We start from the raw sequence: 13527 nt of genomic DNA on the forward strand, positions 1-13527 counted from the left end.
CTGCAGATACCCGAGTGGCACAGCAGAGCTGGGACTGTATATTCACGTTAACATATCAGTGGATAGAAGTGCCGAAGGAAAGTGAAGATAGTAAGGGAGTGAGGAACACAATCCTTTCTAAATAAACTGAAGTTTGCCACAGCAGAATCTCAAATGGAAAATTGAGGTCACAGATGCAAAAGTTTGAACAGTGCCTGCTTGGTATTGGGTTCATGAAGTTGTCCTCCTATGGCTGAGCAGTCTAGTTTTGTTGGCTTTGAGTGTTCATCAGTGGAAAAACAATTTATAGTATTGTTTTTGATTATATCAAGTGGCAACAGATGGCAAAACCTTGGATGTAGTTTGTGTGACCTTTTGGTTGTAGAGATGTAAATTTATTCCCATATGACTGCTGGGGAAATCAAGATGGTCACAGCAGTGTCCATCTGCCTTTTGCCAAGCCCTAGGAGCATTTAAGGAGACAGATTTAGCATCTTCAGATGTGCCCTGTCTCCTTCCCTGGGAAGTTTCCTGGGAGAAAGGCTCACCTGGCCCTCGGACACATGTTTTCTGAAGCGACTGGCATTTACTGCTTGACTGCAATGAAAACCCTTCACTCCAACCACAAGGCTTTGGGGAGAATTGTCTTGGATTTGTCTTAGTTCCTATGCTAAATTGTTGCAGTCACTGTGTCACAGTCCAGTGTGAGAGAGACATCAGAGAAGGGAAGTTGGACTGTCATATTCAGTTGGTTTGCCTCCATAAATCATGTTTTGGTCAAAAGCAAGAGCAGTCAAGCCTGCTTAAGCTACTGTAATTCTACTCACAGGCGTGAGGAGACATAAGACTTCATTGCCAGAATCCAGTGCATTGCATGAGCAGCGTTTCTCTTCTTTGATGCTTGACACACCTGTTAATGAAGCCTAATATCCAGGGAGACTTCCAAAAACATGAGTGGCCTGTTACCACCCAGACAGCAGAGAGGAACACCCTGCCCTGATGTAGAGAGTGAGGGACAACTTAGCACGTTGCAGAAAACTGCTACTCTGGTTGGGTTCTCCCCAAAATGCCATCAAATTATATCTTTTTTTAAGGCCAGGAAGACCACCCAAAGGTAAAGCAGTACTACTTGTCTGGGAGGCCCCTCTGCAGCATGGAGCTCAGGGAGTTCCCAGGAGATGACCCCAGTCCTGGGAGTCACCTTTGCATTGCCACTCCCACCTTAGGTTTGATCCTCTCCAGAGGGATCTGCCATGGATGTCTTTGCACTTGTTGGAGCAGCAACACTGGCAGCGAGGGTGCCCTGAGCTAGTGGGGTGTTAAGTGTCCACCCCTTTGTCCCTTAGATCTTTCTCCCCTCACTTGCCTGTGATGATCCTGATGTCTTTCGGAGCATCTAGTTCCTTCTCGGCCATTGCATGGTTCCTTGTCGTTGCCTGCTGCAGGCTCAGCCTGACAGCACCAACTGCTGCTTTCAAGGTCCTGTTTAGCTGCCTTCACCCTGCTCTCCCTCCTTAAGCCTGACTGCTGCTGCAGTACATCTCTGACACATCTACATGTGTCCTGCATGCTAAAACTAGGCAGGAACTTCAGATGCAGTGTGGTGGCACTTGATCTCCTTTTTTTGTGTCCAGTGGTCAATTTTTAACCAGAGGCATCCCTGAAAAGTGTCTTTTAATAAGCATATGTGCTTGGCTGGTCTTACTTACCTTGACAGGTAGCAGCATCTCAGGACTGGGGCGGATCCTTTTATTCTACAGATGTTAGAAGAAAGAGAAGCCCTGTAGGAGAAACAAATACATCGTCATTGATTTAAGGAGTGTCGCTCATGATTGTAGGAGAATTTAAACATGGTTTTACATCAAGACGACTCCTGGATGAGGGAGATAGAGACCAGACAAGGATGAGTCTTCAAGAAGACGACCCTATTCTGGAATCTGTTCAGATGAGATGACACAGTAGGAAGGTCATGCCTTGGCAGGGGGATGAGCCACACAGCCCTCAGGTTTGTCACTAGGCTTGCATATTTTTCTGGTAAGTGTGCCTTGTGTTCAGAGCTGTGGCAGCAGCTTACCAAACGTAGCTTGAGCCAGATCAGAAATGTTCTTGGTCTAATACCACCATTTCATACCTCTCAGTGAAAACCTGCATTGAAGGAGTCCTCTGTTTTCCTTCCCTGGTGGAAGTTTTCCAGCTCTGTTACTGCTGTAACTTCTGTGTCTCCAGTGTTTCATGTTGCTCTGCTACAAGCATCACACTGGAACTGCTTCCTCCGTCCTCTCTGTGCAACTGAATAGATCAAGCAGTTGATGTTCCTGAATGAAGCAAAGCTTGGCAATTAAAAATGCTTGCACTAATAACGTTCCCTAAAGCCCATAAATTGGAAGGCATCTTAGGGCTTTGCAGAGCTGACTTGGTGTTTGGGCTGGGGGAGAATGTTTTTTTTATTCTGGCTTTAACTTTTCCACTCTTGGCCAGGTCCAACATCTGTGATACTCATTGACAACTCAGTTTTTTCAGGAGTAAATGTTATTTTCACCCTTGCTTAAGTGCTTGCTGTCAGAAGCAAGGTCCATTGTGCTAGGCACTGTGCAAATACTTCCAGCTGAGGTCTGGACCAAGTCATGGTGAAAAGGTTTTTTGAGTGGTGACCCATCAAAATTGTCTTTCATAAAAGACACCAAAACAGCCTTTAAACAGAAGGCATTTTTTTATCTCTGCTGATCTGATCTATATTCAAGCAGGTGGCGTGTGGAAGAAGGGCTCAAATTTATCAAGAGGGTCTAGACATGACATTGCCATCGAGATCAGATCCTTAAGAGTTACCTTTCTGGGGGAAAAGGGTTTATTACACTTGCTTCCTTGGCAGAAGAAAGGAAAATAAAAGCATGGGTTTCTTTGTCATCTGGTTAAATGTCACAAATATCCTCTCATTCCTCAGCTGCACTGCAGGAGTCCTGCGGTGTGCCAGGGGATACTCTCCCCTTCTAGGGGTTTCTCTGACAACTGAAATGGAGATTTGTGGCTCTGAAGATGGACTTGGCTGGCCATGGCCATGGAAATCCTGCTTTAATTTACAAGCAGAGTCTCCCATCCACCCCTAGTGTTTCTGTGCCCTACAATAAAATGCCATAGTCTGTTTTTATTGCTGTTAAAATAACAGAGCAGATGTTAACACTGCTTCACAGTGACTGTTTTTCCAGTGTAAAAGCAATTCTGACAGTTGTAGCTCCTTGCAGTGGGTTCTCTGACTGTAGGATTAATGCACAGACATTTGAGCCTGTGGTTCAAACACAAAGGAGTGGGCACTGTGTCTCTGCATCCAGCACATTTCTGGAGTGGGAACTCCTCTTCTTCAGCTGTGCAATGGGTTTGAGTCAGGCCGACGCTGTGCTGCACTAGCACTGCTAGTTTCTTCTCAGGCAGCAAGCCTGAAAGGGTGATGCAGCACAGATAGTCACCAGCCCCCCATCACTAGCAGCCATAAGCAGGGTGAGTGTCTTGTCAGGGTGAATAAAGCATGGAGACTACTCTGGCAAACATCATTCTGACTTGGAGTGTCTTTCAGCCATCACTGGCTGTGCACAGCTCTCCAACAGCACATCATGAAGCATCCAGGCAGGTGGAAGTAAAGAAAAAGGAATATGAAAGATCTGAGAGCATCTCTGTGTGTGTGTGGTGAAGCAAAAGAGGCAGGTAAATAAGTATCTCTTAAGTGCTGCTGGAGTGTATAGGTTCATCTGACATCTCTGCTGTCCAAGTTGTTGTCCTGGCCAATGCAGCTTGATGTGAGTTTTTAAGGAACAAAAAAAATAGGCTTTTTTTCAGGTTGTGTAATTGCTATTGACCATTTCAACAATTGAGCTTCTTTGGTAGCAGGGACAAATGAGCCAGTCAGGCTCTGTGTGAAAGTTTGTTATGTATTGAGAGGGAAGGAAACACTTTGTTCCTGTTTTAAGGGTTGCATCTTGATTTGAATTGCCTCCCAACATACCTTTTTGTCTTCCAACCTGCTGCTGTGTCCTGTAGGTGATTCAAAGCGTGAAGAATGGCTGAAGTGCAGAGCATCTGCTCTGTTCTGCATCATCCTGTAATTGATTAGAAATAATGGCTGTTAGCTGTGAAACCCATTTTCTCAGCACATTGAAATAAATCACTACTTAGAGGTGAGGGAAATGGCAACACGTGCTGTTACCATCTTTGAAAAAGCCTTTGAGCCAGTCCTGTTTTTTAAGATTGATTCACCTGCAGTCATTTTTTTCCTGTCTACTGCCCTCTCTCTGCACATCATTTTTTATTTCATAAGGAGTGCTGCCCCCTCCTGCCTGTAACTTCTTTTGTGGTGGTGGAAATGTAGTAGGTTTTCCTTCAAAATAAGGCATCTGATAAACCTCTGGGAGCAGGATGATGACACACACATATGGAGCTTTCAGCCAGGTGTGGATCCAGGGTCTGTAAAGAGAAAAAGAGGTCTGGATTTGCCAGCTGAGAATGCTTCTGGAGTCGGAGCGGGAAGCCAAAGAGCAGTCAGTGTCTGTCAGCCCAGTGGTGCTCACGGTCAAGGCAAGCAGAATGGCTGGAAGGACTGACGTGGGGTTACTGCTGCCTGGGCAGCTGCTCAGCTGGAGGAAGAGCTGGCTTGGTGATCCAGACTCCAGGATCCTGCCCCATGCGGGAGCTGTGGAGCTGTCCTGCCAGTATCGACCTAGTGCAGAACTGCTCAGGAACTAATGACTCCCTGCAGGGAGCTCCCTTGGGGGGGGCACCAGCTGGTGGCTCTCAGCTTAGGTGCTCCCGGAATCCGATAGCATCACACTGTGAGGTCCACCGCAGTGGTGTGGCCCTTAGCTCTGTAGATTGTTATTAAATTGTTCTTATCTCAACCCTTGAGTTTTGCATTCCTTTCCGATCCTCCTCCCCACCCTTCCGGGTTGGGGGGGAGCAAGTGGCTGCGTGGTGCTTGGTTGCCGGCTGGGGTTAAACCACAACAGTCCTTTTTTGGCACCCAACATAGGGCATGAAGGGTTAAGATAAGAACAATTTAATAATTTAAACAGAATAAAAAGGAAAGAATAATAATAATAATAGTTATAATGGAAAGGTAGGGAAAAGGATAAAATCCAAAGGAAAAGGGAGAAAGGAAAACAAGGGATGCACAGCACAACTGCTCACCACCCCGCTGACCGATGCCCAGCCAGTCCCCGAGCAGCCATCCCCCCTCAGCTAACCCTCCAAGTTTCTATATCAAGCATGACGTCCCACGGTATGGAATACCTCTTTGGCTGCTTCAGGGCAGCTGACCTGGCTGTGTCCCTTCAGTCTCTTGTGCCCCCTCCCAGCCCTCTGGCTGGCAGGGCCCAAGGAACAGACAAATCCTTGACTTAGTATAAACATCACCCAGCAACAAATGAAAGCATCAGTGCGGTTATCAGCGTTGTCCTCACATCATAGCCAAGACACAGCACTTGACTAGCACCTAGGAAGAAAGTGAACTCCATCCCAGCTGAAACCAGGACAGATGCTTGTTAGTGCAAAATTTGGAGTTTGCAGGAGCTTTGCAATGGTTTCATTGTGTTGCAAGCCTGCATGCAGACAGGTAGCTTCAAATGACCTTTCCATTGAACCATCTTGCTTAAAAAAAGCCACCATGCTCTACAGCATGCAGGGCAGCTGCAGACCAGGACAGCTATAAATGGGAATTCACAGGTTTTTGTTTAAAACCTCAGAAGGAAATTAAAAGGGAATAAATTAAATGAAATTGTGAGTAATTTCCACTTAGAAATCATCTATTAAGTTAGGAACTTAAAGGAGAACTGCTTGGTGACCTATTCAGACTTCACCTGCAATATATTTCATTTCAAAAGCAATATTAATGATAAGCATCTGAATAATAAGGTACATTGTTAAAGGGGAAATGGCCCTCCTTTGCGTCGGAATCGGGGTTCCTGCCCTTTTATCTTCTCAGTAATACTGCCAGAACCAAGTTAGTCAAAAGCTGAAAAATATTCCAGCTATTCCTAGTTGACAACCAATGAGGTTAATTATTATTTTTAGTCAGTGTTGAGGATCTTAAGGCTTCTGCCTGCCCAAAAATCCCCCTCCATGAAGAATTTGGCATGTCTAAGACAACATATGAGTTGAGGGAGGAAGGTGGTAAGACACAGAGCAACAAGGGAAGGCTGTGGGCAAGGGAAGAGCTCTTGGTAACTGGTATAGTATGTTTAAAATCAATACAAAAAGTCTGCTGCAATTCCCTGTGGCATCCTTCCAAAAGCTATGTCCCGGTGGTAACGTTACAGAAACAGCCTTTGCAGCTTCTGTAGGAATTAAGTCAGGTAGCCAGAGAAAGGAGGGGATGACAAATTCCTTTTCCGAGACTTCATCAGAGGACATGACCCAGCTCCGATCAGAAATGCAGCTTTAGTTCACTCACTCCATCTGTTGCTGCATTTCTCATAGAGTAGCTGAAATGGGAGGTAGCACTGAGCTGAGGCTCAGTGGTGGGCTAACAAAACCTTGTAGCCTTGTTAGCTGGGGGAGTGAGGTAGCTGGTCTGCTCACAAATGACTTGTTGTTTTGCAGATATCTCGAATGGAGTACGTGCATTCAAAGAACCTCATCTACCGAGACGTCAAGCCAGAAAACTTCCTTATTGGCCGGCAAGGCAATAAGAAAGAGCATGTCATTCACATCATAGACTTTGGATTGGCAAAGGAGTACATTGACCCGGAAACCAAAAAACACATACCTTACAGGGAACACAAAAGCTTAACTGGAACGGCAAGATATATGTCCATCAACACTCATCTTGGCAAAGGTCTGTGTGGTTGGTAGGAGCTTGCCATGCCAAGTTGTGTAGACCTCCAACAGTAGTTTGGCTTATGGGTCTCTCGTGCCCTTTGAGCTGTTTGTAAACTTCTCAATGCCATGATGCTGTTTTCAGTTGTGAGACTTTTTTTTTCCCCCCTTTTGAGGATTTGAGACAGCTGAAATGTTGCAAGCCTCATAATTACAGTTTTTATTGGGAACTAAATAACTGGTAGCAACCCTACACTGATAAAAGACAAGTAGGTGGGTAGTAATTGCTGCACTAAATGATTACCAAATAGATTATTATAGCACAGCTATACCTTCCAGTTTCAGGTGTCAGGAGTTGGATGTTCCCTGACCTAATAATTGGTTGGAGAAAATTAATGATTTAACTAATGTTAAACCTGGCCTTTATCTCCTCTCCTCACTGCCGCCTTTCATACCAGAAGATTACCTTTCTGTGGCTGAAAGGCAAAAAAACTTATTAAATGTTTATATTCACTTAAACTCACAAGAGCAGTAAGATAATTGAACCTTCTTTGAGCAACCTTCCAGCTATGAGATCAAGGCATCACTGGCTTTCATGTCTCTTGGAGAGCACTCTTTCTTTGGGGAGTAAGGAGGGATGAGCCCGACTTCTCATTTTGGAAAACCTGGTGAAGGGTCAGGAAAGGATGGAGGAATGAGAAGCTGCAGTGGGAGCAGGCTCGGAAGCTGCTGGTGCTGGGGGTGTGCTCTGCAGGTGGATATGGAAGGAAGATGTGCTTGCATTTGAAGTACACTGTGTGCCTTCTTTAGGAGCCATTGCCGTGCAGGTTTTGCAGCTCATGCTGTGGCTCATGCCGGGGAAGATTCTGTTCTGGGTGCATGTATTTGAGGAGGGGAGGATTAGCTGCTGGCTGTGGTGGGGGCTGTCGCTGCCCAGAGGGGTTTTGTGGGGCTGATGCTTTGCTGGTGAGGCCAGCCCAAGTGGAGTCAGTCCCTTCACATTTAAAAATAAAGGAGTTTGATTACAGTTTTTCTGAAAGACAAGTGCAGTCAGCCATCTTCCCAAGAAGTTCATCTGTATCATTGCATTAAATTACCCAGGACAGCCTCTTACCGCCCGCCCCCCCCCCCCCCCCCCCCCCCCCCCCCATTTTTACAGCTATGTGAGTGTAACCTGCAGGAACTGTCATCTCAGTTCCCTTCTGCTGAATGTTCTCACCCCCAGCATCTTTTGAGAGTGAAATTTGCTGCTACTTTTGAAGGAGAGTCATGCTGTGCAAAGCACTGCCTTTTTCTCCTCTTGCAGATGCTGCAGCATCAGGGACAGCTCACGCAGTTTGTCGTAGCGTGTGGGCTGCATGACTAGATCTGCTCTGGATTGTGGCTGTGGAGCACGTTATTTGCTTACAGGTGGAGATTCAGAGCAGAGGAGGTTACATCAAATCAGTCTGCAAGTCCAGTGAACTGAAGTCCGCACAGTGCAGCCCAGCCCAGCGGCAGGCCCATGCAGTTGTGCTCCAGATTAGTTGTTCTGTCTGGTATCATCCCTTGGGGTTTTTGATACATTTTGGTACATTATTTTAAGGATGCTTTTTCCTTTGGCTTGAGGTCCCTTTTTTCCCCTTTTCATTCATAATCATAACATCTGCGTGGCAACAGCAGCAAGTGTTTCACAAGGAAAAGCAGTGCTAGAAGGAGCTGGGTTTGTGCTGCTCTGATGTGATGAGCTGCAGAAGCAATTGGGAAAGGATTGGCACTGTGCAACATGGTAGTTCCCTGCAAGTGTCCCCTGCCTGTTCCTGTGTAGTTCAGAGGAGATAACATAATCCAGAACCACATCACAGGTGCACCATCGGGCACTGGCAGTCCAGAGGACTGTGGAGCTGCTTTATTTTATTATTCCTCTGTGATTAATACTTCCACCTCTTACCGATTCTACCTAAGGCTGGGCAGTATGTCTTACAGCTCCTGTGTTATCTCATGCTTTCTAGCTGATCTTTACATGTTTTATGCTTTTTTGTAACAAGTTCCAAGTGGTTTTGCACAGCTATGGACAGCAAGTGAACTTCCCTGTGATAACTTTTATCTCGGAAATAAGTGTGGCTACTGATCAGATCTCAGATCCATTTCTGCAGCCGCAGCAATAATTTATTATCTCTTCTGTTTCAGAGCAAAGTCGTCGAGACGACTTGGAAGCTCTTGGCCATATGTTTATGTATTTCCTCCGAGGCAGTCTGCCCTGGCAAGGATTGAAGGTAGGTTTGAGCTGTAATTTTTGCCCTTTGAAACTTTGTCTGGTCTATGCCCAAATGAGAATCTGGTAGGGAAACATTTGCAAAATCCAACCAGAAACACTGTTACCTGTCACTTCGAGTTGCCCTTAGCTTAGCTGAATTGGTACAAGTCTGGAGGGAGGATGCAGCAGAGGCAGATGAGCAGCTGGGACAGGGACAGCAGAGAGAGCTGTTGAGCTGTTGGAGCAGCTTTGCTGAAATATGAAGCTGCCCCAAGCTGGAGTGTGACTGGGACACAGTGGTTGTTTATGAAGTTCCAGTTATGGCACACAATCCCCCAGCTGCATCTGTGAAAAGTGTTTGTAACGGGAGCAGTTTGATGGTTTTAGATGTGCAGATGGACTTTGGCTTGAAAAACTGGTTTTCTGGCAGTATTGAGTTTGGCTTCCCTCCAGAGATACTGGACACTCCGTGCTTAGAAGTTTATGAAATGTCGTGTACAATGTGAAGAGCTGCAAGCAATTGAATTATGGCAACTGCAGCTAACATCCGTCAGCTGAATTAACTAATAGTAAGTCATTTGCTGGCTCTGAAGCTGTTGGTAGCTGCATCTTCACTTCTCCATCATTTTCCTGATGATTTTGGAATTGCAGTGAGCATAGGGAACGCATTTGATCAGGTTAGGAGAAGGTTTATTGGTGAAGACGGTAACTCCTGCTAGACCTGTTAGTACTGTTGGAAAAGGAGACAAGGTTTTGGGGTCATAAGCTGCTCAGCAGAGTGCTGCTATGGTCAGTGACAGTCGCTTGTATGATAGACCTTGTTAAGCTGTTTTGTCACCATCTATCCAGAGTTAGTCTCAGCTTAGCTTTATCAGATGTGTGCCAGAAATGTTAACAATGACTCATAAAAGCAAAGAAAGGGGTTTTCGGGCATAAGAGTGATTGTGAAAAAAATCAGAATATCTCTGACTTTAAGTTCACACCTCTGTAAGTGTAAGTTATTCTGTTACATATTCTGTTTCTAGTTTAGTTTAACTCATCTGCTTTAAATTAGTCCTGTAAATTATTCTAAAATAATTCCAGGTTTAGACAAGATTCTACAAATTTTTTTCACTTCAGTGCTGAACTGGATAAAAATTAGTTGACAACTCCTTGAAGTTCTGCATTTCTTTAGCTCCAGAACAAGCACAGACTCTTCAGCTTGATCTAGAATATGGCATCTTCATGCTTCTAAGTTTCCTCAGCTTACACTTCTGGTCTATACTGCCAGTGCTAACATTTTGAGAGAGCATCTTACAAGGCTAATTATGCTGCAGCTAGGTTTAATTGACATATTTTGAAATGGAGGCAATAAAACCCATACTTAGGATGCCAACTGGACCAGAGTTCTGCTTGGGGGGGGAGGGGGGGGGCAGGGCAGGTGGGAAATTAGCTGAAAATTGTTTCATTTTCTTGATGACCAGATATTCAATCAGTGCTGTCTAAGTAATAGACAGTTTGGAGGTGAAAGGAGAGGCAGTATGGGAGTAGCATGGAATCTGGGAGAACTGTGATTGATGTAACCATATAGTTATATCTATGTGGTGCCATTCTGTTATACACAGTAAAACCCGCATTGCCATTGCAATTTCCCTACTTTTGCAGTTGTTTATGAAGGCATCTTGGTTGCTGATGGCTCTTAGCCTAGGACAGGATACTGATGTGCCATCATAATATCTGCAGTTTTGTCTTACTGACCCATAAAAGCTCCCCTTTACAGTCCTCAGGACTAGGCTGGTAAGAAATTACTGTTGTAAGGCACTAAAAAGTGTCCTTCCTTTCAAGTACTGAAGAGGTTTTGAATGTGTCCTTGGATGTTCTTTGCTGATAGCACATAAAATGCATAGTGAGAATTACAACAGGGTAAGATACTATTCCTACTAGTGTAGTCTAGGATGCAGTTCAGTTACAAGTAACATCTTCTGATACCACCCAGAATCGGTATTAAATACCTTGTTTTTCTTCCCATACAGCATGTCGTTTATCACATGGTTGAACTCTTTCTCCACAACTGTTTTGTCTTTGTGCGCTACAGGCTGACACCTTAAAAGAGAGGTATCAGAAGATTGGGGACACAAAGAGAAACACTCCAGTTGAAGTTCTCTGTGAGAACTTTCCAGGTAAAGCCCTGATGGGACTGTGTGAGTGCAGCTGGAGGTGGACATACCTTGTTAAACATGATAGTTCTGAGCCCCTCTGGCAGAAAGTATTTGGATGATGTGTATCCATTGTGGTGTTCCTCAAGCTGGCAAACAACTGGAGCTGCTGCTGTAAATTAGCAGGGCCTGAGGCCTTGTGGCTGAGCACAACTCTTCTCATCCAGGAGGCTGGACAGTGCTCAAGTGGCTCATGTTCCTGCTTTGCTTCTTGGCTTCCTTCCAAAGAAGGGCCTCGTTATTTTCTCTCTCCCAAGTGACGATGTTGGATCTACTGAGTAATTCTTTTCCAAACTGAAGATTTTACAGGGGTTAAAATTGTAGGTAGCCAGCTTAGAAGATGGGATGATGTGTCTGTCCTTGAACTCTACCTTGTGACAGCAGTTTTAAGGAGACTGTTACTAAAGATGTGCTTCTGGCCAAGCCCAGTATCTTTTCTCTGGTTAAAGTCTGCCTTGGAATTAGGAGAGTGGAGTACAGAGTTAAAGCCCTCCCCAGTACCCCATGGCCTTCACAGAGTACAGGGGGCTTGGTGTTTTTTGAAATCCTGACATCAGCGAGAGCACCCAGGTCCCCACAATTAGCCCCATTCCTGTAGGAGCCATTGTGTCACGTGGCTCTTCCCCAGCTTGAGGAGTAGCAAGCCTGGAAGGTGATCATTGTTCACTCAAGTTGTGCTAATTCCCCAAGTGTATTCACATCCAAAATCCACCTAGTTCCAAGCAGAACAGCTTCAGGTTGGCCATTCTCATGTTTTGCCCCAATACTCCCTGGTCAGAGCTCTATCACACCTGCAAGTCTGGGCTGAATGGAGGTGAGAGAACCCTTGCTTGCCTTGCTCACCTGTTGGTCCTCCGCCTTCCAGAGATATTAGCAGGAAGAGGGGATTACCTTTCTTCTCTTTTTTTTCCTCTTTTACTTCCATGTGACATGCAAGCTGCAAGCCACGGACACAGTTAAGTATCAATAGGCAATGCTATTCTTATTTTTGTTAGCTAAAGGCAAAAACCATGCTGTTGTATCAGTCGTACTGCAGTGCACAGACTCATGCCTCATACTGAGCTCTGCTCAAACATCCTGCCTTGGCTTAGGCGTAAGCCAAGGGAGAGCTGGGAAGAACATCAGTTACCAGAGCTCAGTTCTTTGTGCATGCAAAGTACAACCCAGATGCAGGAAAGAATTAATTAGCATAACGCCAAACACTGTTCTGTGTGCGCCAGGTAAATGAACACTGGAGCTTCCCCTTCAAAGTCTTGTTTTGAATATTCAAGGCTATGACTGACGTAATGACATTGGGCAGCCAATGCTCTGGGCAGCCAGACCCTGGCCAGTGCTGGAGCTCAAGGGTCCCACGGGGTGCCCACTCCTGCTCTTCTTCCCCAGATGAAAGTGCTGTGGCTACTTTAAATGTCTGTCTGAGAAGACATATACATGAGCATCCTGTTGGCTGGTTCAGTGAGTTAGCATTTATTGCAGAGCGTGTTTTAGTGTTTGGTTTTATACAAATATGTAGAATAAAACTAGCTGCAGAACTCAGATTTGAGATGGAACAGCAGCTTTCTGTGGAGCAGAGGTGGCACTTCCATCTTTGCTTGAAAAGTGTTTGATTTGCATTGTGGACTATTACTAAAAACCACTGCTTCCACAGGAAAAGCCAGAGGTAGCACTGGCAGCCCAGACAATTCTTTCACAGCGTGACTCTCAATGCTAAAACACAGACCTTGGTTTATAACAACTCATTCAGAAGATTCAGAATAAAAGCAGACTATTAATAGACTTTGAGCAGGGCAGGAGGGCTCTGGAAAGCTGAGCGAGATTCATCTAGCAATAAAAGACTGTTGAGTAGGTCACTGAGGGTGAAGACTTGTTGGATATCCTCAGCTTCTGTCAACCTGTATGGCTCAGCTGAACTTAGTGGAGCCTGGACCATGTGCATCACCTGGTGATCTGGCCCCCAGCCCAACTTTAAGCACCAGCTTTGAGCCTAGTGCCATGGGAAAGTGTCATCGGAGTTAATTGAAAAGCATACTTCCAGTGTGAGTGTCAGCTCTTAGAGGCTTGTAAGTGATGGCGTTCATGTGCGAGCAGAACTGACGCTGTGGCTTTTTTCCTCTTTTCCAACAGAGGAGATGGCCACGTACCTCCGTTATGTTCGGCGATTAGACTTCTTTGAGAGACCAGACTACGATTATTTAAGAACCATCTTCACAGAGCTGTTTGAAAAGAAAGGCTACACCTTTGACTACGCCTATGACTGGGTCGGCAGGCCAATTGTAAGTTGTTGCTGCAAAATGCAGCGCCTTGCTTTGCAGGTGTTGC

General features: G+C 45.4%; 1 protein-coding gene across 7 annotated transcripts in view; it reads left to right on the top strand.

The window, feature by feature from the left end:
• The window catches only part of CSNK1G1 (casein kinase 1 gamma 1), a 108201-nt gene that overhangs the window by 77242 nt on the left and 17432 nt on the right, over positions 1-13527 (top strand). For all 7 annotated transcript variants that reach the window (XM_055717446.1, XM_055717445.1, XM_055717451.1 and 4 more), the window contains 4 exons: positions 6562-6796; positions 8947-9032; positions 11088-11172; positions 13333-13481. In XM_055717446.1, coding sequence (XP_055573421.1) covers positions 6562-6796; positions 8947-9032; positions 11088-11172; positions 13333-13481 — 555 coding nt within the window. The remainder of the gene's footprint in view (positions 1-6561; positions 6797-8946; positions 9033-11087; positions 11173-13332; positions 13482-13527) is intronic.

Source organism: Falco cherrug, chromosome 7 (genome assembly GCF_023634085.1).
Source record: "Falco cherrug isolate bFalChe1 chromosome 7, bFalChe1.pri, whole genome shotgun sequence".
NCBI classification, from domain to species: domain Eukaryota; kingdom Metazoa; phylum Chordata; class Aves; order Falconiformes; family Falconidae; genus Falco; species Falco cherrug.